The sequence below is a fragment of the Megalopta genalis genome, chromosome 15, assembly GCF_051020955.1.
Source record: "Megalopta genalis isolate 19385.01 chromosome 15, iyMegGena1_principal, whole genome shotgun sequence".
In the NCBI taxonomy this organism is placed as follows: Eukaryota; Metazoa; Arthropoda; class Insecta; order Hymenoptera; family Halictidae; genus Megalopta; species Megalopta genalis.
Window position 1 is genome coordinate 5,294,359 of NC_135027.1, and position 25,547 is coordinate 5,319,905.

Sequence of the window (25,547 nt, forward strand, 5' to 3'; positions counted from 1 at the left end):
TGGTAAACTAATCCCTCTGACGTCTCAAACAAATTTAGATCGCTCGACCCAATTACAAAAAATTTCGTTTTAAAAGGTGTACGAATACATTTTACACTGACTATAAGTGACTGCGAATCTGACATTGTGGCGTACGTTGGGTATCTCCTTTGACATCGAGCGTTCGCGTGTTAATTAATGAAAGCGTCGCGTCGTTCCGCTCATTTTTTGCTTATTTCGTCCGATGGAGCCTCCGTTACAGGCAGATTGCATTAATTTCTTTACTCCCGTGATTAGTAGAATTTCGCCGAATACCTCTTGGCGTCGAAGCGCAACGTAGGAGAAGCGAAAGGCCGCATTTACAAGCCTCAAAAGACTTTTTCGCAAGTGTAGAATCCAGTGTACGCGGTAAAGCAGGCAACACGTAGTGCCTTAAGACGTGTCTCCGAGCTAGCCTCGCGACAACATAATAGGTGCTTCATTTTGCACTGAAAGCAGTTTCTCCCTTGGCTCTTATTTAGTCGTCGGAATTCCATGGTTCTTCATTTCACGGCACGCTCTCGAGCAGCCAGGTCGCGCCCTATTGATTCACTTTGCCATCGTCGAGGCATCAGTTTTGAATCTGCAAATTCCATTCGATACCGGTGCAATTACATCAGAGATCACTTGATCCGTTTCGGATTTGAAAATGCAGTAGCTGCAGAAAAATATTCCACGAAATTTCCGATATTCGATCGGTCTGAGATATTTAAACAATTATAATTTCGTAAAAAAATTCTTCGACTCATTTCAAAGCACTCCTTTCACCATCGAGGTTCTTCTAAGTCCACCCATTTTTTAAATAATTGTTTCATGATAAAGCTGAAACATGTTCATCGATTGAAGCATTTTCAAAAACATCGCAGAATCTACCATAGATTTGAAGATTAAACGTTCCCCTTCACAACGAACCTCTGCTGATGTTCGTTTTAATCATTTTAACGAGTTCTGAATATACTGGCAAGTTTATAATGACACGAAGCGCACCGTAAGAGCTCCGCCCGAACAAACTTGTTTCTCATTTCTGTTTGATAAAACAACCAGAAAATATCGTGCGTTAAGTACGTTGCATGTTTCTCAATTGTTCTTGCACGACAGAAATCTTCCTGCTCGTCACTGCTGCCTTGTCACTGCTTTTTTATGCACTTTTACTGTAGAGTCAATAATAGCGAGACACGTTACAATAGTTATGCACCGCTACTTAACGTTTTCATTTATCCTCAAGTCTATTGTACTATTTGCGACAATGAAAGAGACTAATTGTCACGATATACGCAAAAAGCCTTCCAAATTTTCCATCAGCAATGTTTTCGACCTTGCTGCATTGTTTAGCATTTATGAAACCCGACAACGCATTCTTTTCTTCGACACGAAGGAAACGTTACTTCTTACCATTATATTATTTTTTATCGTCTACTTCTCTATGCGTTAGACTAACCAAAAGTCGCTGCGATCCTACGATTACACATTGTGCATTCACTGTACAGTAGATTTCTGTATAACACGATTTTTTTCATATAACGCGCTGTATGATAAAATGAAAATATGAGCAGAAGAGTTCCGTTAGAATTGGAACGATGACACTAGAAAGCAATTTTTGACGACCTGACGATGAGCACTACAAAAGTGTGTAACTACTGGGTCATACGGAAAGTTTTGTAAGAATATTAAAAAAGGAATTGATTCAGTATTTTGGTGGTACAAGAAACGGTCATCCACAAGCATAAGATCTTGAAGTTACTTTTTTTCTTGCTTTAAACATTAAAAAATCGCCTTTCATTTCTTCGCGAAGAAACGAAACAACTTTGAATGAATTCGTTAAATTAAAATTTCCGTTAAATTTATATGGAACGCTGTATTTCGTGATTAACAATATTAATCGTGTTATGAGAGAAAATCTTTGGTACGACACGATTTCCTGCTGCGCACTCGAAACGTTGCATTACTGCAGTTTGATCTCACTTGTAATTTTCTGCAGAACAATCATGACGTGAGCTACCTCAGGTAAGGATCCGGGCACCGTTGAGAAAGCCTGCCGGTATTTGTGCGAGTGTTAGAGAAAAGTATTCGTCAAAAATTGCATTCATAGCAGATCGAGAGGTTCATCAAGCAGAGAACAGGTTCTCGAGCTTCGAGAGGACCGTGAATGTCTTTAATTCCAACGGCGGGTATTCTTTGCCTCTCCATTGCACAGTTCTTCGGACTTTATATTATTCAACACATCGCCGTGAATCTCCGCATTGAATAAGGGAACTTTATATAGCAATAAAGCGACGTGTAGCGGACCGGCCAGAAGCTCCGCTAATACAACAGGGATAAAGCGAAATCCTTCGATGAATAGCTTTGTCTCGGACCCCCCTCGCAACTGATCCCATTAATTAAATCTTCAATACTCTTTAAATTGATTCGATTAATAGGAAAAATCCTTTCCGGCCAGATAAAGGCAGGTTTTCGCCGCAGTTCATTATGATTTCAATACCATTTTAATTATCACTGCCCGTAACGGATCGTTCCGTACGGATCGAACTGCCTGCTCTCTCTGGAAGGAGAAACAAAAAACACTTAGGATACGGGGTTTTCATGGTCGTTTGTACTTAATATTTCTAGAAGAGGATCAAAGCAGCTTCCAGGACGATACGCTACTCCGATCATTCGATAATCGGTCTTTACATCGATTAACCCTATCATGCTTAAGGGATGGTCGAAAAATGTCCAGAAAATTTTGAACACGTGTTATCGTTCTAACAATGTTCTTTTATAAATTTGTATATCTTTTTCGCAGGTATCTAAATTATTCAACAGTATTTTATATATAAACATACCTCGAACAGAGAAAGTGATATTTATCTCGCTTTCTCTTGCATGAACACAAAATGAGCCTTCATTAAGCAGACCTTAAACCTTCTAATACCTTAAGCATTCTAGAATTATTTGGAATAATATTACATCTAGATCCTTGTGCAAATTATCGTTTTCTTTTTCAAAGTGGAGAGCGAAAACATTTGTTGCATAGATGAAAAAGTTCCTTTCGATGATCACAGAATAGTAACGTAATCAACATTTGTTGATTCTCTTGCGTTTTATAAACATAAAAATGTCGTAAATGTTGAAGATTCGGCAAACAGTTTTTTCCGGGAAAACGTTTCAAATATTGTAGAATTTAGGGCGTTCTAAATATTGCATTCACAACAATATTTTTAAGAAGAAGCAACGATAACGTTTTCAGACAGCCCTTCACGGATTTAAGTAACCCGAAAAATGCTGAACTGTCGTTCAAAAAAGCATCGTATAAGATTACAATTACGTTTAACACGTTCCGTGCCGAGCTTTTTTTACTCGAATCTTCACACTTTGATATTTTACTAAAACTTGATGTATTACGTGCAATTATTAATTCTCGTACACATAACAACGTAACAAAAACTTATCAACGCCCATTCTTGCGGTGGAAATTGATTCTTCGGTTCTAAATTTCTTGTAAACAATTTGTTCAGTTCACTAAGTAAACATGCAAGCGTGTACCATCGATGGTACACGTGGCACGGAACGTGTTAAAGAGCATTTTGTAAGATTTTGCACGGCTCGCGGAACAATTAATAGTTTCACCGTTAACTTGCGTTAACTTGCGTAACGAACCTTACAACGACAAACCCGTTTTTATCCCAACAAATCATCTGACATTTCTATTGAAGCAACGCGCTGTTGTTTAACGAAAGATCGTTCCAAAGGAATTTTCAGACGACCAAAGTTTCTATGAAAAATACATCGATGGGCGTCGAGAACGACCGGAGTTATGAAACCAATCGAATTGCCTTCCGGTGACGATAAAAAAGAATGGCGACTGGCAGTATTTCTTAAAACCCGGCGACGAAGTGTTAACGTCGAGTCGAATTTTCCAAAGGCAATAAAAAACTAAATAACAGAAGGGGAGGAAAGAAAATATAAAAGTGCGTCGGTGGTGGTCGGTCGGATAGGCGAGCACGGAGGGATGAGCGTAGTCCGTTTCGGTGACGCGAACAATAGAAGATGAGGAAACGGGAAAATAAACGGGGGAGCCGTAGGAAATTAGGAATGAGTATCTAATAACTGAAAAATGTGTCCTGGTATCCCGGGAGCGGCGGGCAGAGAAGAACGTGCGGGGAAAGTCAATGAGGGGCTCCCACGAACGACGAGACGGCGCGCGGCGCAGGAATGAGAGTCGTACGAGAGGAATGACAATGGTACGAGCCATGGAGAGGGTTTAAAACTTCAACCCCTCGTGGAAAATTTACAGTGGGCTGGATCCAGCGCGTCATTAAACACGTTGTTTCATAATTCATGCTACGATATATCCGCTCCCTCGTTTCGCAAATCCTTCTTTCCTCTGAGCTAGTCGGCGCCGAATTTCGAGGCTTCTCGCGGACATTTCACAGTGAATAGACTAACTGGTCGATTCCACTTTCGCAATTAGTCTGTCCAGAACAATTTGTCGTTACATCCGTCTTTTCCCCTTGTCAATGTTCTAGTAGACTATACAGGTTCTAGATAATAATAATAATAATAATAATAGTGATAAAAATAATAATAGTAATAAAAATAATAATGAAGGTAATAACAAAAATAATATCAGTAATAATAATAATGGTAATGATAGTAACGGCACGAAATGGTCAAAATATGATTCCAGCTGTACGAGATGATTTTCGTCCTTGTATACGGTGTCTCACAACTATAAAACCAGCCAACAAGTCTTTAGTTTTTATACACGGTAGTTAATGTGGTAATTATACATGGTAAAAATGAATGAACTATGCCGTATTTGAGATTACACCGAAGAACGATATTTTTCTAAAAAGAGATTTTCGATTGAATGAAAAGAAAGAAACACAGAAGAAAATTAATTTATTTTTGTTTCTTTCGTAACTATAGACAATTTATAATAGTAGGTAATATACATAGTTATGGTACACTATATGCGTCATATGTAATTTATTTATTTATTTAATTATTTTAATTATATGCATTATATTGAAATATCTAGACATATTGCATACATGTGAGCGTAGAGTAATATTATTTTTTATAGGACAGTAGAGCGTGCGCGTTTCATCATACCTCTTTATTTTTACTTACGTCAGTATTTAATTGTCGTCTGCGATGACTATAATTATTAGAGAGCGGATCTTTGCACGAATTGTTATTCTCATACGTAACTTTACGTCTGCACTTCATTAGATTCAATATCGTAATGCAGTACCAAGGCAAACAGCTTGAATAAGTAGAAGCAGCGTATAATATCTAGAAAGAGCATCGATACATGTTACACTATAAAACGGAAGAAATATTTGTAAAATTAACACGAAAATTGATAGTTACTGAAAGGCGATAGCGAACACGAATGACCAGTTAATTCGTACTTCAAGGTAGTAATTTACTTAAATCATACTTAATCGTTATTTGCTAACCCTCAAACATTAGGCAATGATCGTTAAATCGCTCATTAAAAATATTAATTGCACGACATTAATAATTAACGTTCAATTGAAATGTAATTGAAATTCTATTTGAATTCTATACTTTAGCATTAAACTGGTCATTATTTACTGTTGAAATACTTTTTTCGTAATGGTAGTAAGAGGATGAAGTAATGCAATAGTTAATCGTTACGGTAATTGTAGATTAAATAACTGATCCGATCGATTTTCCAGTACACAATTAAATACCTGATTTAATTATTACTACGATGGACAATTAAATACTTTGATTCAACCGTTGATCCTTAATTGCATGAAATGCTACCTAATAGCCTACCCTACAGTAGCACAATTAAAAGCAAACGTGCGCAGTAAATTTTCTATCAGGATTTAGTAAGTGCAAAATTTTATTTAAAAAAAAAATTAAATGCGTTACTTAACCTCCCCCCCCCCCCTTGCTTAGTTATTTATTTGTATTGGGAATAACGTTTTACAGGCAAAATTTGTTATATTTGGATTAATTTAATTTATTTTAGTAACATTCGATTAACATGGTGAAGTATAAATAAGTAAGTGTTATGTTATGTTCTGTTGCATATTCTTATAGCACATTAAAACATAATTAACCCTTAACCATTGAAGTGGTTTTTCATGAAATTATTTTCGGTAGAAAAAGTAATATTTTGATATTCTTATCAAACTTCGAACACGTCTCACCTATCGTAGAAAGTGTAATGAAATAACATCGCTAAAATTATGTTTTTCTAATTCAAAAGTACTTCGTGTAATCTCGACGCGAACGTTAATTTTCTGATTTCAAATCGAAATTTTCAGTTTCGATATAATACGATAGTTGATGTAATAATGATACATAGACATGATATAATGATATTTTTCTCTCGGCTTTTATTAATTTTTCGTTTTGTATTCTTATGTTAACAATGGTATTACTTGTGTGTCCGATAATCTTGCATTTATTATACATATATTTATTATATAGTGTACTATACAAGTTCTTACTTTTTCTTTTTACTTTTTGTATTGTGTTATTATTATATACATGTATTTTCTTATTTTTATTGTACTCATTTTTCTTGCAAGAGAGAGAGAGTAAGGTGATACATTAACAAAATTATTATCATTACATCGTTATTATAATTCGTTGACTGTAATATGTAATTCATATTCTTTCAACATAAGCAGACCATGGATAGACGATAATATCGAATACGGAAAACGTTTAGAAGACTCCGTGCAAAAATAGCCCGCGTCTAATTTGCAATTTGCTTGGCGCGACGACTTCTCGAAAGCAAGAAAATCCGCAATCTCGAGGACGGTTGCTCAGTTAGAGTGGCAAAGTTTGACTTTGTTTCGAGTTCATGGCGGAATCAATGCACAGTAAAGTTTGTTCCGCCCACAGGGAAGTTAATTTCATTTCATTGACAAGCAGAAACAGAATCGAATACGATCCAAGTTTCGGCTGGTAAGAAACCACTCTTAAGGCACGGTATCCGCTTACAGGCCCGTCCGTCCAATTGAATGTTTTACGACTTTACCTTGTTAAATGTCTGTCCAGGCACGAGTGAACCTGGACTCGTCGTGTTTTTTGCGAATGCATAATTTTCCTCGTTTTCTAGCCTGCTCCGAGGCAATTATCAATGTCGCGAAACGGCTCGAGTTCGTTTGCAGTCCATTAACACCGGTGAAAAACTCATCGCGTCGCAAATATGAAACAAACTTGTGCACAAGCATGTGACTGCTGTTTAAAACGAAATCGGATGACATTTTCCTTCGGCGAAGTTCACAGCCACAATAAGTTAGCGATTTCAGAGCAAATATCGTTCTAAAAGTTCATACACTTGTCCAGCGGTCGGAAGAGAGATCGGTCCAACGGTAGAGAGATAGATATTGAAAAATTGAGTACAGTTATATATGTCATAAAAAAAGTCGCCCGATAAGTTGAGGGAAAGCGGAAACATTGAATTGAAAAATTTTGCTCGAAGTTTAAAAAGTGGTCGTTTGACCGCTCTGGTTGTTTCGGTGTTAAATAATATTTTATAGTGCGATAGAAGACCCTGGTTAGAATGTTTTATAGAGCGTATCTCTTCGTGCTCGTAGATCGGGGCATGAGACGAACTTAAAGCGGAATGGCCATCCGTGCCAAGCTGCGGGCGCGAGCGAAAGAAAGCGATAAGATACCGATAGTGAAACTGCGACGGCATTAGATCATCGAGGAAGTCTATCGCGCGAATTGAAACACAGTACAGCACTTTAGGCTTTATAGCGACCATTCTCCGGTTCACTCGCTTCAGAATCGTTCGAAAAATACAGTGGAAAACATCAAACGCGAACGGGATGTGTATAGAAAGTTTATTCAGCGTACGTATGAAGCGCTCTTCGGAAGTCTCGCCAATGTCAAGAAGCGATCAGAGGAAAAAGTTGCTTAACCGTGCAAAAACGTGAATGGAAAAAACCTGAAAAACAACGTGCATCACTGTGGATGTTTCAACGATAGTGCAGCGAGTTCTCGAGCACCCTCTGCCTTTTTATCAGAAACACGATTGCTTCGAAAAACAATGCTCCGATGTGCAATAACACTCGACTTTGCATCTAGCAACTTAGTTGACACGCGAATGACATTGTAAGAATTTCAATCATACGCCAACTTTGAAAATACCGTGATTGGTTAATTCTCGGTCTTCAAGGATTGTATTAAATAAACACATTTTTACCGGACCAGGCAATCAAGACGAAGTGCTCCTAGAACACACATGCAATCTATGACCAGCACGTCACCAAGTGACCCATTTGATAATTTAACAATTATATTTCTTTTTATAATAATTGAAATTATAATTTTGAATTTTTATGTCTAATGTTTGAAAGCGTATTGTAATTACTTTCTCAATAAAATTTATCTTATTCATTACAAAACTGTTATAGATCTTTATGAAAAATAAAAATTGCGTGCACTGTTTACAAAAAACAGGAACTGGATAAACGTTTATTCCCGTCTCGAATAATCTTAATACGTTATAAATATTATAATCAAGTTATTAAATTTTTCTGATGGTGACACTGCTTTCCGTTTCATCCACTCATTTCTGTCATAAATGCATAAAATCCGCGGTTTTTGTGTTCTCCTCACTCTTTAACAATCAATTTTTCAGTCTTAAATAGAGCCATCAACCTATAAAAAATGTAATGCTTTATAACACCTTATACTGACGTGTAAAGTCGTGTCGCGTTCAGTCCACTAACATTGTCGTACATCGTATACGTTGTCTATCACTGCACGTTGTCGATCGGTTCGCGCAACGAAAGTATAGAAAATCAGATGCGGTTATGGTAGCAGTAGAGCGCGGAACGGAGAGAGAGAGAGAGAGAAAGAGAGAGCTACAAATTGCGCCGATATCTCTAATAACTGTGACAAGGTTCCAGCAACGTTTCAGCTGCCGTGTACGATGGCTGCGCAGCTTTGCAAAGCCACTTTAAGGACGATATCGGAGGACAGGGGAGTCCATTACGAAGAAGTTGTGGTTTACATTGCCTCATCAGGAAGTCGTTAACCTAGCCCACCGACACCTTCTGCCCTCCGCATTCACCCGCCCCTGTGATGTCGCTCACCCTTGCACCCTTTAGTTATTCTCCGCGAGTAAGAACTTCTCTCCGTGGGCCTGATAGAGACCATCCAGTAACGTATCCGGTGGAACAGCCTCCATAAACCGACAGAGAAACTTTTAAGAGACCCCAGATAACTTCTATTTTTTGGGGAGATCCAGCTTTCCAGCTATCCCTAAATTTACTTTGGCTTAATCTTCCGTGAGTTATCCAATTTATCTAAGAGATTGCAAATCCAACGAGATGTCCCGTTTCTTTTCCTTTGAATTGCCCCGGAGCCAACTTGGAATGCAACTACCTATCGTTAGACCGAGAGGTGGATACTACCTGCTATTTTTGTGAAAATATAAGAATCGATCGAACATTCTTATCAAATGGAATTGGATTTGGAAGAGTAACTTTTAAAACGATCAGTGAGGACAAGCTTTAACCTCTTGCCGTATTTGGACGAATCTGACGGAGAATTCTGACGGAGATTTCTAGTCTACAAGCTCTTAAGTATGAATGTTACCTATGGTTAGACTTCAATTTCATTAAAAAAAATTGCAGACCATGCTTGAATCCTTTTAGTACTAAACAATGATATATCGTTGTTGGTTACACTTGAGAAAATGATGCTTTCTTAATATTTTCAATAGATGATAGTTTAGATTGTTATTACTTCCACCGTTTTGAATTTTCTAATTGTCAGGTTTTGCAAAATTTGTGTAATATCTTTCTGAAACTTTACCAAACTATGTCGAACAGGTTTGGTATATTTCGCTTAGGTATACACGACTCTTTTGGTCAGCACTACGGTGGTTAAATAATTCTAAGTTGAGGACAGATGAATCGTCCCAACACTAAATCTCTTGATAAGAAGTCAGTCTATCAGAGAAAATTATACTTAAAATATCTATTAGTCGAAAATTTGACTAGTTATCTTATTCAGATAACTAGTTTATCTTATTTAGATTATAGTGATCACTCCGCGTCATGGTCAAATTCAGACACCTACCCTTGACACGTTAAGTGCCGAAAATCAATTCTAAAAACTCTCGAATAATCGAAGTAACAAAGCTGAAACTAGAGAATTAAAATTTATTATAGTGAATGGTATTATAAATCATTTGCATTCTAAACATCCTAGTCGAATATATTGCAATAAAAATGAATTTTGAAAACAAGCCAAATATGCTTTCTCTTCGTAAGAAATCTCATAGAAGAAAGTGTTTGTGTGTAGAGAAATCATCTCGAATTTTTCATCACACATTTCCATTTAACACTAATCGTACCGAGAGTTAAAAATGACTAGAATGTGTTGTCTTACAAAGGTTGCAAGACTGAATTTACATAGATTTTTGCGACTTTTATATTATTGTGCACGAGTGAACAAATTTATTGAATTATTTCCGACGAAAATATCTTCAAAATCTCAATCACCGTAGAACAAAAATTGTCAAACCGGTCACTTGCCTGATGTGTGTGTGTGTGTGTGTGTGTGTGATATGATTAGCGTTAATCTCTATCAGTGGAATACTTTGAACGAACCTATTGCAAAACTTTTATAAACGATTATAAACAACCAATGAACGGAATTTGGTGGAATTGCGGGTTTCAAACATCGACGAAGTTAGTTTATATCCCCTTGATATTCAATCGGAAACACAATCGGCATCCTGTTTAAATGCCGCCGGACCACATGGACGGATACCTCGAGCCAAAGGGGATGAAACTTTCGGTGAAGTGAGCGCTATTGAAAGAAAACTTTCCGGCTTTGATCAGCGGCGGTTAAACCGACTGGGTTTTTGAATGAACCGCTGCAAGTAATTTAATACGTTCATTGTAAATGATTTCGGCGAAATCTTTTCACGTTCCGCCCCTTTGTTTCTATCATCTTATTTTATTATAGTTTCTTCATCAATCGACAAATGCTTTCAACGACTATCAATTTTCCGAATGGATTATACTTTAGAAGAGATTACATTTCGTAAGAGATTACACTTTGTAAGAGATTGCACTTCGTAAGAGATTACACTTTGTAAGAGATTACACTTCGTAAGAGATTATACTTTACGACTCGAGCTTCAGATTCGATTAAATATCTTCTAATATCAGATCACTGTGTAAATCGCGTTGTTAGTCATGCGAAAAAGAGATCTATTCGATTCTATCGCAAATCGGTTCCTGAAATTCTCCCTGTAGCAATAATCAATCATTCAATCATCTTTATAATTCTTCCATTAAAGATCAGCTGCCACAGTATTGTAAGAAATAAAAAAAAAACTTTGTTATGTTTTCAAGATATTGCAGTGTTAATTACATGCCACGGTGAAAATAAATCAAGTTTTTTTAATAGCTTGCAAATAGCAATGTTTTTCCTTTTCCTCTTAGAAAATTACATTCTTGGCACTTTCATTGTTTTCTACAAACAATCCACAAATGTAAAGTCAATTATACCCGAAAACAAACCATAGGCACAGCAATTGGTCATCCTACAGTAACCGATTCCATTAACCCAGCTAATTAAGTGTACAATTGTGTACCGTGCAGTTCAATGCGAACAATGTCAACTAAAAATTTCTCGGGTTTTTGTAAACTCGAAACTCGATAATTTCGAAGTTGAGAGGGTTGGGTCGAGAGATCCCTATGACCGAGATATTCGTGGGGCGTGCATACCATGGAAAAGTTCGGCGACGAAATCAACTGCAGGTAAGCCTCTTGAGGATTCGCATCAAAGAAAACCAAATTCTCGGCAAGTTTTATCGATGCAAATATTCTTTTTGATTTACACGTCGCCGAAACACATCACGTCAGACTTGTTGGCTCCGCGTACGGGAAACAACTGGGCCCTGAGCGCGTCGGTGCCCATGGGAGCCACGCTTCGGAGATAACTGAATTCCAAACTCGTGCCCCCGACTTTCATATTTTTCCTGGTTATCGCCCGCCACCACAGAAATACCTTCCTGAACGATGTCGTAAGGGATAAAGAATAAACAACCGCCGAATAACCCGGGATTTATTGTTAATTCCAGTTTCATGAAAATATTAATACTTGATTTAACGTAGAACGCGCGAGCGTTTGCCGTATCAATTTCGTACACAGCGCTTACGCTATTCGCCATCGAAAGGTCCGAACAGAGTTCGCGGTTTCGAATGTGTATGAAAAAGTTATAAAAATCCGTTTCAAAAAATTTTTAATCAAAAAATCCCCTTTCCAGTCACGTGAATTTGAAAGAAAATCGTTTTTTCGTGGGAAAATGTATGCAAGATGTACGCAACCATAATCAACGCGTTGCTTTTACAAAAATGTTTACTACAACATTTCGCGAATCTTTGCCACAGGAAACAAAAGGGCTAAATCAACGACAATCATCCCAGAAAACAACCTTACATTTCTTATCGTAGGAGAAAATGTCGATCGATCGGATATATAGATCGGGACCGGGATTCGACACGGATTTTTCGTTTGCCGGGCGAATACTTAAACCAACAAAGCTATTCTGGCCGACCGACGACCGATTCCCTCTTTGTTCTCACAACGTAAACTTCTCAGAAATACCGATTCCTACATTATACGACGACGAAACTGAAAATAATTTTGATTCGAATCTGGAGTATGTACAAATTTTATCATCGCGCAATTGTAACATTTTCCGTGAGCGGTGGAAGTCCAATAAATAACCAAGAATCGCGAAACTTACAATTAAATGTTTAGCAATACAGTAAATTCTCCCTGATTCGCGCTCAGATTGTGCACGAAAACGAACAATTTTGGAAGAGGGGATACGATTATTCGAGCCCTGCGGCTCGTTTTTATAGTTGCTGACAATCGGTAACCATCAAAACGGGATGAAAGGCTCGAATAACCGTATCTCCTCTTTCTAAATTGTCTACTTTTGTGCACAATCTGAGCGCGAATTGTGGAGAATTTACTGTACCAGCAACTCCGGACATATCTACTGCTGAAAATATTGTCGCAAAGGAGAAGCGTAATAGAAAAAGCACGTTTAACGCGTTCAGCGCCACTAAAATTCCCACAAAGTCAATGTAATACAACTAATTTAAACCGAAACCAGAAAGTTAAAATTGATCACAGCGGATGACATTAGAACTCTTTCGCGTCCGAAACATCCTAGCCAAATTCAATTTGTTCGAATACATTTCAATGAAAATGCATCCTCAAAATTGGTGAAAAATTTGTGTCACCCATACGTGACCGATGCGGCGCTCCACGTGTTAATGCAGACACACGTGTAATACAAAAATTCACGGATATCCGTGTGTCAAGAATGACACGGGCTAAAGTACGGATCCGTTAATTACAGGTAGGTGCACACAGGTGTACTCAAATGCGCGTGAAATAGGGACCTCCAGTTTCGAGAATTTTTCTGCCGCACTTTTCCAGCAGAGGATGAAGGTATTGCATTATCGAGATGCATCTCGGACTCCAGGGACATTACGGGCGCCAGAATTTTGTAAACATCGTAGAACTCAACGGAATACGGTATTCCTTCCGCAGCGTAAACTTTTGGCAAGTTTAGCTACGCCCTTTTGCTTCGCATTTTTATTCCGGCCATCTTACGGCGCATCGGCGATGCGCAGACCTTCGGGAAAGGGGAACACAGCGATGGTCGAGAAAGACAGAGCCAAGGCAAACGAGCCCTTACGCGTGCAGTGTACGCGTGCATGCATCTACGTGCGCGCGCGCGCACATCGCGTGTCTGTGTGGCCAGTCGCATAAATATTCGTGGGCTTGCCTTGCCCTCTCGCTCTCTCGACAATATCCGCCTTTGTCTTCGGTCCCGAGACAGCACTGTTGCAACACAAGTCGCCGGCCAATCAGAGCGATGACAAAATACAGTAATGCTCGCTTTAATGTTCACGGTGGCGATTCCACCGTTTTCTCTTTATTTCACTCTTACGCGGAATGTGCTCTTCGCTCTTATCGTCGAGATCCCAAAGAGCCGAATGAATCGTGAATGGAGACGAATAAAATCTCTACCTCTCACGGGATAATGTTGCAACGTTGTCCCGAAAATGCAAATGTGCAACAGGCATTACTGTAACTTCCACTGTTCTGAAGCATCCTGTTATGATTCCCAAACTTGGACGATGTTATGCAGGAACGCCTAGTATATACTATTTATTTCGACGCATGTTGAGCTTAACCGGGCTTCTATCCATTAGCATATTTCCTTACGAATATAATTTAGGCCCTCCCCGAGTATTTCGAATTTATTTCCCGATAATGTAGACAACGCGCATTACACGGATACGTGATATTAATTTGTTTTACGGTATTCCATGGAATAAAGCGAAAAGTTTTTAACAAGATTTCATTTTCATCGCAATCTCTACTAATTAACACTAGATTTACTGGGCACAAAAAGCAGCTGTTTTGTATTAGTTTATAAAAATAACAATAAGATATTTATTCTGTTCTTTTTACACGTGTTATTGTGACATTTGCCGTAGGTAACATATAAATTGAATAAATAACTGATAAGTGTATCTTTACGTTATGAATAATCGTAAATCAAATAATTAGTGACCCGCCATTTTGACGGGCTCCGTAAATGTAGTGTTAAATACGCGAACAAAATTATACGTATCCATTTAGAAAAAAAAAAATAGATTGGTCTTCGTAACTCGGAAAGATCACAAATAAAAAGAATAATTTACGGGCACACCTTGCAGTTGACTTAAAACCGTGTAAATTTTTCTACTAAATTTTTCGTATATCTTTAACCATTTGCTTGGACATTTATATAAGGACACCTTGTATGTTTGCAGAATGCAAATCTTATCGGTGTAATGCATTCTACATAATACAGACCAGTATTGTTTGATTATGCTAACTTACTTTTTTCTATCATTTAGCCTCTTGCACTGTGACTTCTTTCGCACCTGCATCGATTAGCACTTCTTCGTCCTTGGTAATTTCTTCGATAGAGCGAAACAATTACCGTTCTTCCTATGTATTAATTATTTTTGTTGCTAGGTTCGGAAAAAACGAATAACATACGTATCTAGTACACTGCGTGCGATATCTTCATCGCGAGGCCGACGCATAGCTACAGTGCAAAGGGTTAAACAATCCATTAGCATTAACCCGAGAAAGATAACCTACGTCGCAGAGGCGCCTGCGAAGACTGTTGATTTTTGTTAATTTTTCATACAGGTCTAGTGATTTAAGTTTAAAATTACTTAAAATATAAAAAAATATAATATAAATGCATTTTATTTTTACAATAATGCCAAACCTTTAAAATGACTAGATTAACTTAAATAAATATCCATTGTTAGTATAAAATTGACGCCTTAGAAAAGCATGCGCCTCTGAAGCGTATGGTTATCTTTTACGTACGTTGTCATATGGTTATCTTTCTAGGGTTAAAAGAGCGTAATCGAAAATGCCAAATGTTACGCCGCATCTACACGCTTGAAGAAACCAATGATCACCGAAGAATCATGGTAACTGGGTCTATCGTTCTTTCGTGACAATGAACAGGTAGCGTACACGCGATTATCCCCAGCTTATTCGGTAGAACCCCTAAGAAATGTGTGTTAGAGTTTTAAACGGTTTTTTCGTCACTTAATCGTGGTAGCACCTGAAAGAGTCTCGAACGGGAGTCCCGTATTTTACTGTCGCAAGTCAAAACTCACGACGCGGTTGAAGTGAAATAATGCGCGTTCCAAGGTTATTTATGAGAACGCCAGGGAGGCAATGGTGCTGCCAGTACGTCCGGTGAATTGTAGAGGTACCGTCGGAGACGGAGAATTTGCTGGTGCGCCAAAAAAGAAGCAGAAGAACGCGAAGAAGGGAACGAAGACGGCGAACAAGACGACAACCACGATGGCAGCGGGAGCAAAAGTCTTTACGCTTTCGGGGCACGACTTTTTCACGGATGAACGTTACAGTTTCCTGGTGCCAATTCCAACGACTATTGAATCCTCCTCGTGACTCGAAAAGCGTTCGGCGGGAGAGGCCCGTATGTTATTTTCTCATTATTTCCTGACTTTCTACCCGCCGTTCTACCCGTCGCACGATTAGTATCGCAAGCTCTACGTATTGTTCCGATCCCAGATTTATCGAATTGCATCGTCTGGAACGTGTACGCGCTCGACTTCGACAGAGAATTTAATCACCGGATGAGACGCCGACGGATACAAAACGGACAAGACACGCGTAAACATAATGCTATGCCACTTTTGAAAAATGTTTGATCACTTGTTTGATAAAACACGAAGAATCGAAGCTACCCAATGAGAAAGGAACGGGTTATCCGTTTCGACGAGATCTGCATTCCGTGTAATTCTGGGAATGGAACTTCTGAAAACTGTTCCTATTATCATTCAGTGGAAGCAACTGCTTCGCGGAGATACTTTCGATAATTACAATGCGAATGCTACTTCGAGTTTACTCGAAACTGACTGGCACAAGTTAAAAAATAACTAACCGATTTACGTTCATTTTATTCGAAGATATATCACCAGCATTTCAGTCTCATGATTCAGCGTGATATTATAGATAATTTTAGAGTTAAACCATCGAAATATTGACGATATTGTCACTTACGCGAGAGGAGCTTTACAATATACTGCAAACGTTCTTACCTGAAACAGAACAAAAGAAAGTTTTGTTAAATTGGAGCGATCGATTACACAGTAATATTCTAAGGCTATTAGAACAATCATTATTGAAGATAATGTAATTTACGCTCTTTTCTATCGTAGTTGCTTCTAATTATATTAAGTACAGATATGTGGGCAATTTCCAAATATTAAAAAATATAGTTTGAAAAATACAACATACTTATTAATCCCTCGACGCACACGCACGCGTATGTCACGGGTACATTAAATTAACAAACACTAGTTTCGTATAAATTTATCAATTTCGAATCTGTGAGTCATTTTTATACGTGTACAAGAACTTCTACCATGAGAGAATGTAATATAAATTTTGTTTGAACAATCAAACGGAAACATTTCAAAAATTGTGTCACTGTTGCTATCGTAGTGTAAAGCAATCAACCTCTACATTTTAATTGGCACAAACTCATCATCTTCATCGTTTAAAATATTTTTGAAGTTCGACTTCATTTTCATTGTCAATATAAATTTTTTCCAATGATTTTTTTCTCAATATCTTCTTTATCTAAGTTTTCATAAATTTGCCGACGCGTTCGCTGCAACATTCGCGTAGGCTCCTTGAACGTATGGATCGATGTCTACAATTGAACTTTCCAATTTTTTGGCTGATTCTCAAAGAGCTTCACAACGATTTAAAGGCTACGTACATTCTGATCGCGTATAAAAAAAAGAATACGCGTAAATAGTGTTATAATTTAGCTCGTAAAGAAGAGACCGGCATATAAATCGTGGAACAAGGTGTAAATAAAACTGGCGAACGTCCGAACGCGTATCTGTTTCGAAACAAAACTTCGTTTCATATTTAGCAGCCTTAGATTCTACTTTGTAACAACAAAGGTCTGCCATTGTGTTTCAAAAACTTGGAGCGATCCCAGGCTTCGAGCGGATCCACTTTTAGCATCCGCGATTATCCAATGTTTGCCAAACCTCGGGGTATGTAATCCACGCTGGCGAAGATACCAGGCAGCTATGAGTTCCAACGAGCACAATGGCTCCCTGTCTTCGCCGGATTCAGGAACGGCCATTGAAAATAAACAGACTTGACGCGGTCTATCCGCGAATTGTTCTACGCGGAGCCAGCGCGGCTGCGGTCTCCGCCGCGAAAGTCTGTAGCTTCATTTATCAGGAATACGTCGAACCGTGGAAAACCGAAGACAGATACCCTTCCACGATCGCGGCATCGATCTGTCGATTGCCATGAAATTATGCGGAATAGACGTGATTAATAGCCGCCGCAACATCTCAAAGCTGCTTCGCTAATTATCACGACTCGGTTCCTAGTCTTAGAACAACCATCGAGACACCAGACTAAATCCCGGAGGACACGATGAAAGGTCTGACAGACCATTTAGCGAATACGTAAACCTTGCTACTGTTAACGCGCCGTTGCTCGACACCTTCCCGGAGTAGAACAACGGTATTAATTGAATTTATATACGAGTCTCCCGATAAGATGATAGGTGGAAGGAGCGGCGGAGCGGTCATGCTAAAAATCCGATCGATCGTTTGGAAGAGCGCACAGTAGGCTGACCACTCGTTTGTCGTGCCTAAAATTATTTTAGCGTTGTTACGAGGTTTAGCGTAGTATGCAATTGAATTCGTCTCGGCGCCAGTTTGAACGTTGTATTAACGAAAATATATATTAATATGAAAAATAACAAAACTACTTTAATTATTTGTAATAAAAATTTCGTTTCTGATATTGTATATGTGTTAAAATTTGAAGAAACATTAATACTGTTGAACTTTTGTTGAATACATTTTGGCATTAGCTCATCGGAAATGTGTGAAAAATCATTGAAAGTTTCAGTCCGGTCGCATCGCATTAGGTCAGTCACAAAACGCTGTAGTACTGCGAACGTCTGCTCGTTAAAATTCGCGTAGAATTCGAAAATGTTACGTGTGCATGAATGTAAGTGTTACTTTCATATAAACGAAGTCCGATGTCTATCACTTTCAATCAACGAACCGTCTCACACATGGAGTTATCTCAGTGAACTAATATGTACTTAGGATTTTGAAGCTTCGATGGGTTCTCACGCCTAAGGAAAAGAACATATTTTTTAATATGGCAGTTGAAATATTGACCAGTGGGCGCAAATTACTGCATCCCGAACTAGCATTGCGCAACAGTAAATATTCCTGCGAAAACTGCGAGCTGATTTATCGCACCGAAGAGCAGGACATGCGACGTGTGGCGTCGCGACGACGACGGTCTGGCATTGATCTTCGCGAGCGGACAGCGAAAGCTGCGTTCCCCAGGAAAGTGGGACGAAATGCATTATGATTCTCCGGGCAAACAAAAGTATACGGATTCTATTGATTTGCGGGAAGCGAAAGAGAACGACGCGACGCGAGACGACGCACAGTGGAGTATCAAGTCCGAAGAGCTGGCCAAAATCCGATTTTTTAACACGTTCCCTGCCGCGTGGGGCGTATACGCCCCACGCTGAACTTTCCGTTCAAGCCATTTGGTATTATCATTGTAAAATGAAGAATTTTTTAAAAATTCATTATGCAGTCAATTATGGACATCTTAATACTATTGCTGATGCCCTCATTTAATCGTGGGGCGTATACGCCCCACGCGGCGTGATGGGCAATTTTTCTTTACTGTAACTTGTTTTAACTGCATTTCTCTTATTCCGATCAGTCATTTATTCGCGTGTCGTTGACACAATACTTACTGCTTCACTGAAGCTGGGATTGATTTATAGTTCTATAGTACTGTAAAAGTTGTAACATTCTGCGATAGTTGTGTGGATAAACCACACTTATGTTTGCCATGTTTTAACAAAGTTCATCGCAACATCCCTTTGTAATCGCATACAAACTTGAATTTAACTAAAATGTTATATTTTAAACTAATATAGGCATGATAAAAAAAATTATATGTGAGGATGCAACTCGCTTGGCATAATAATGATCAGCCAGGTATTTGTTAAAGTAATTCCTAGAAAAATAAATTTATTGGTTTGCTGTGTTATGCATGTTAAACTATACAACCTTTCCTTGATAATTATGATTTTTGCACTATTTTAATTATTGTAAAGCATACGCCAGAAACAAAATAATACAAATGTAAAGCGTGGGGCGCATACGCCCCACGCGGCTTGAACGGAAAGTCTTCAAAAAACGGTCTGGCAGGGAACGTGTTAAATGTTCCGTAAGATGAAAAACTTTGGTTGTCTGGGCTATTGAAATGAACAACAGTGCATCAGTATCATTATTTTGAATTATGTACTCATATAGTGTTGTTCTGCATTAAAAGTGAAAACTTTTGCAGTTAAGTACAGTAAATTCTCCCTAATTGACCCTCAGCTATAATTGTTGAAAATCGGCGACTATAAAAACGAGCCGCAAGGGTCGCGCAATCGTATCTCCTCTTCCAAAATCGTCCATTTTCCAAGTCCAATTGTCCATTTGTTCATTTGTCCAAGCTGAGAGACAATTGGAAAGAATTTACTATATATACAATATTATAAAGCAATATTCGCTTTTTAATTCTTTGTTTGTTTAAAATTAGTCACGTTTAAAAATGCCCTGTAATTTATTCCGGCAATTCCCATTTGTACAATTTTCACGAGAGAAATTTTTATGCTTTTGCGACATTAGAAATCATAAAGGTTTCTGTTAACAATGCTAAAATAATTAACTGTCAAGAATTGCCAGCGTGGCTTTTATATCACTCCTTGTGCTGTGATGTATGCAGCAAAACAATGCATATTAAATGATACGTTATACTATTATGTAAGTTTGTGTCGTATTAAATGAAAATGACAAATTCTTTTGAACAGTTATTAATTGTTTTTAGTTTCATTCTCCATTTTTAATAATTCTTAATACTTTCCAATAGTTTTTAGTTATCCTTAAGAGTTTCGAACACTTTCAAATAGTTTTGCATGAGATCTTTAAGTTGTTTTTGATTGTTTCTAATTTCTTTTACACGTTCCTTAGTAATTACATCACCTTCAAATTATTCCCACTATGTTCAAATACCATAAATAAGTGGACAAGTTTATAATCAAAATATATAAAATATATATTATATAAATATATAAATAAATATGTAAATATATAAATATATAAATATAAAAATAAATATGTAAATATATAAATATATAAATATATAAATAAATATGTAAATATATAAATATATAAATATATAAATAAATATGTAAATATATAAATATATAAATATAAAAATAAATATGTAAATATATAAATATATAAATATAAAAATAAATATATAAATATATAAATAAATATATATATATCATAATTTATATATAAATACATAAAAATAATATTTTGAATATTTCATTAATAATTTTGACGTGTTCGTAATTATTTTTCCTAAGTGAAAATACTATAAATAAGTTAGTAGGGAGATTTTGGCCACGTTAAGTAAAAAAAAAAGATAATTTTTGCCAACGAAATCGAGCAAATAAACCCCAATGCGAGGCGGCGACTCGATAGGGGGGAGATTCGGCCGCGAACGAAGACTTTGTCCCAGCGTGTTTACGTAATCTGGCTGTAATCAGGCTCGTAAGTAAAAGCGTTTTCACGGGGACTTTTCCTTCCCGTACGTGGAGGCGGTGTAATCCGCGGGGAGGCCGATGTCTCACGTACAATGAACACCGTGCACGGCGTTACGCATACAAAATAAATGGTTGTCGATACCGCGATCGCAGGAGCGAACGAGACGGAAACACGGTGGATAGTTCGTCGGTAAGCCAGCGGGTAAACTGCCGCGGGCGCGAGTCCAACGACGCCTGCTGCACTCGATAAGAGACGTTTACATACGTCTTAAGACGTCATTACTTTAACGCCGATCGTACCTAACCATGTAGAACGCAGAACGCCCACCACGTTACGTACGACGACACCGGCGAAACGATCTTTTTGACGGTTCCTGCGTGGGCCACGGAGAATTATCGTCACTCCCGCTCCGGCGCTAAAGCCAGCCTGGAATCTCCTCTGGTCATCCTGATAAGGTTTGTTTCGCTCACTCCGTACGTAGTTTTCGCTGCGCGCGAAATTCCGCCGGGATCTTCCACCGAGCACGCTGTTTCTGAATACGGTATCTAAAGGGAGGGATAGAGATTAAGCTGACATTTTGCCAGCGAGCGACAACTTTTGCACCGATCTTTTTCATCTCTTTACGTTACTTAAGAACATGATATTCGAAAGCATACGTTGGTATTCCAAACATCGACTGAAAATGAATATACAGGGTGAGTCGTTTAACTGTTTCACCTTAACTTTTTTTTCGTGATCTACATGTCGCATAAAAAAATGTTTCGAACGAAAGTTGCTTGGTGTAAAGAGTAGCATACATAGCAATTAAGTTTTGGTTATTTTCTGTTTTTTTATCGAGATATGAGGGTAACTTTGAGTTTTTGAATTTATAACGTGCACCATTTAACCATGCTATTCGAAAGTCTATTAAATGCAGGATAAAAAATTATCACAGAGATATTCCTATAGATAGGAGATATTAACACTATGCCGTTCGGTGGCACCACGCTGGTGCCATGCAAAAACTATCTGTTGTATGCCGGTGGTACCACTTTGGTGCCATTTTAGAAAAGTGAAATAACATTTGAACTATATTTCTTGGATGTTAAAAGGCAGCAAACTAACTATAGCATTGTGCTTATTTAACTAAGAATTAAGTACGAAAATTCTTGGATGACATATGTTAATTTTTAGGAATTTATATTACCGCCATCTTCGATATTTATCACAGAGATATTCCTATAGATAGGAGATATTAACACTATGACGTCCGGTGACACCACGCTGGTGCCATTTTAGAAAAGTGAAATAACATTTGAACTATATTTCTTGGATGTTAAAAGGCAGCAAACTAACTATAGCATTGTGCTTATTTAACTAAGAATTAAGTACGAAAATTCTTGGATGACATATCTTAATTTTTAGGAATTTATATTACCGCCATCTACGACATTTTTTTTTAAATCTAAGATTTCCAAGCTATTATTCCGGCGTCTAACAAAAGAATCGTATCTAAGATCTGCGGACGGCATAGTGTTAATAAATAATAAATCATTAATTTTGTTTTACTATTAAATTATAAAAATAATTGATTTGAATGCTACATAGTTCATGAAGAAGTTTCTTGATGGAACCAGTAGATACAGAGTTATTTTAGACAGTGGTTATCACTGACTCACCCTGCATACATATGTACCGATCGCGAAATGGTCGAAGTCATTATTCTCAATTCATTCTTTCTCGAGCACACTGTTCTTTCTTCGCGATTGTACTCGCTTCGTGGAACGCTCTTCTCAATCAATCTCCTCGTCCGACTTTAAACCGTCTGTTGTACTCATTCCTACACCGGAATCCAACACACGTACTACATCGTTGAAATGCCTTCCTAAAAATCTTATATAAAAATCCTTGAAAACTGCTATTCCGTAAGAGTGCGCAAAAAGGTGTTATACTCGATATGTGTAATAAGCTTAACTCGGGATACCGGCATTTGGATAAAGATTCGCGGTCTAGTTATGACTTCGTTCCGCGACAGTAAAAATCGCATATTACTGTCACGCGGAAATATACTGCGACGACGGAGAGGATCATAACTCGAGCAAAGGTATTTTGGAGTTACCATTACTTATTCCGATGACTAATGTTTCGGTTCGTACAATGGATATGGTAAGACGAACAGTCAGACAGCGTGAACCCAAGGTATTCGATTCTTCGTTTAAAGCACGTTATCTACTTAATAATAACAGATCACGTGCGCGATAATACAGAATTCAAAATTGTCCATGGACGTCAGTTGCAAAATTTATCTCAGCATTATGTTCTCAAAATCGTCTAATTTCTTGCGCTATAACAACGCGCGAGGCTCGTGACAACGTATGAATGTCCGGGGAAAAGATAATAACTTCAAAGCTAATCAATTTTCGATCAAAATGCCTTAACAGTTTGTTAAAGTCAATATTTGTATGAGAAAAAATTATATGATTTCATAAAAGAAATTCGTGTTTATTTTTTATCGAATAATCGAATCTTATGTTCCCGTAAATGAATATATCTGTTTGCCAAACTGTTGACTAGTTACGGCTACATATTTTATTACATAATTCTGAGAACAACAATTTTTCGCGAGAAAAGGTCTATAAAAAAGGTTTACGAAAGTTTTTACATATAAAACAGCCGTGTAAACCTAGTGTTAAAGTCGCGGAAGTTCTAATTATCTAATGGCACGACAAGGGAATAAGGGAGGAGGAGTGTGCTAATCAACCTAACTGTAAAAACTCGCGGAGCAAGGGATTAAGATAGTGATACCGTTGGATAAAATTGGTGGAAGAAAAATATAATGTAGAAAACTTCCACCTTGAGAGCATACGAGCGAATTTATCCGTAATGAATATGGAATAGGAGAAAACGGGTAAATGCCGCAGTTGATAACATACGTAAATAGCCTAAGCATTGTATCGACGTACCTACCAAGCTGCGCATGAAACAAGTTAAAACGTGCGGAGCACAGTTTTACGAAATAGCAACTCATTTCTAATCGGTATACCATTTTCACGCACTCCGCAAGCCCGAAATAAGGTCACGTAATATCAGGTGGTAGCTTGCCGATATGGTTCGACGATACGATTACAAGTACGTCGACAAGAGTATGATTATAAAGAGCATGTACCATGTACACGTATTTTGCACAATTTATAGCAACCGCATACAATGAAGACTGAGTTCGACAGTGCAAGAAGAAGGACGAAAATAAGTTATATATACTTTGTGCACTGTACTTTATTGCAACGTAAACGTCAAAATTGCAAGGATCGAGCAGTGTATCCGCGTTTACCAGTAATTAAGTGTTTAATACGTTCATAAAATGCGTAGAGAACCGGATGATTATAACTCTAGAAGAAAATTGTGGCATTCCGAATTTAATTTTCCAATGCGTTTTAACCGTCTGTTTTTTCCAGATAGAAGATACACTATGGAACAGAAGCATTCGAAAACTGTAAACAAAATTTCTGATTGAAATCACGAAATCATTTATGCCCAATTTCTTTTTCTTCTTTAGAATGTAGTTTTAATAATCTGTACCTAAACGTCTAAGCAGAGTTGTACTACCAGCAGAGTTGTTACCTTGTAATTGAATTACATTACATAATATTTCAATTATATTGCAATTCAACTACACATTGTAGTTCAATTACACGATTCAAACATTTCGGTTAATTCAATTACTAATTATTTTAATCGCGAGTGTAATTGAAATACAATTCGTATAGTCATTTTTTGTCTCTGTCTCTTTTGCGTATTTTTGTTCCTCATCGTCATTCGTAATTATGTTCATGTTATTTGTCTATCCTCCTTTCCTGTGTGTGCTAGGACACATACTATTCGGATATGCAGAGTATCGTGTAAATAAATGTTCATGATTACAAAATATAACATCTTCTTTCATTAACGTATGAAATATCCATTATATGATATGCAACAGTTGAAAGAGAAGCAAAAATTATTTATCATTCGTCTTTCATATTCATAATATGATTTCAACGTTGTTAATTAAACTGCGGATTTTATGCATCTATGAGAGAAACGAGTAGATAAAATACAAACCAGTGAAGAGTTAGAAGAATTTTAGAATTTTATGTTTGGTGTATTAACCTTATGAAATAAGAAAAAAATACATTATTATACGATTCTTATATTTTCAGATAGAAATGTATAATATACATGTATGTGAACATTTCGAACATTAATTGTTTTTTACTTGGAGTGAAACGTGGCGTAACGGCCAAGCTCGAATTAAGA

General features: G+C 37.6%; 1 protein-coding gene across 8 annotated transcripts in view; it reads right to left on the bottom strand.

Annotated features, from left to right (window-relative positions):
* The window catches only part of LOC117223829 (protein muscleblind-like), a 609,735-nt gene that overhangs the window by 311,999 nt on the left and 272,189 nt on the right, over positions 1-25,547 (bottom strand). The window contains exon 5 of one of the 8 annotated variants that reach the window (XM_076526709.1): positions 16,635-16,691. The exons of the other annotated variants lie outside the window; for them this stretch is intronic. Coding sequence (XP_076382824.1) covers positions 16,650-16,691 — 42 coding nt within the window. The 3' untranslated portion in view covers positions 16,635-16,649. Of the gene's footprint in view, positions 1-16,634; positions 16,692-25,547 lie in introns of those variants that run through there. 8 annotated transcript variants of the gene reach the window in all.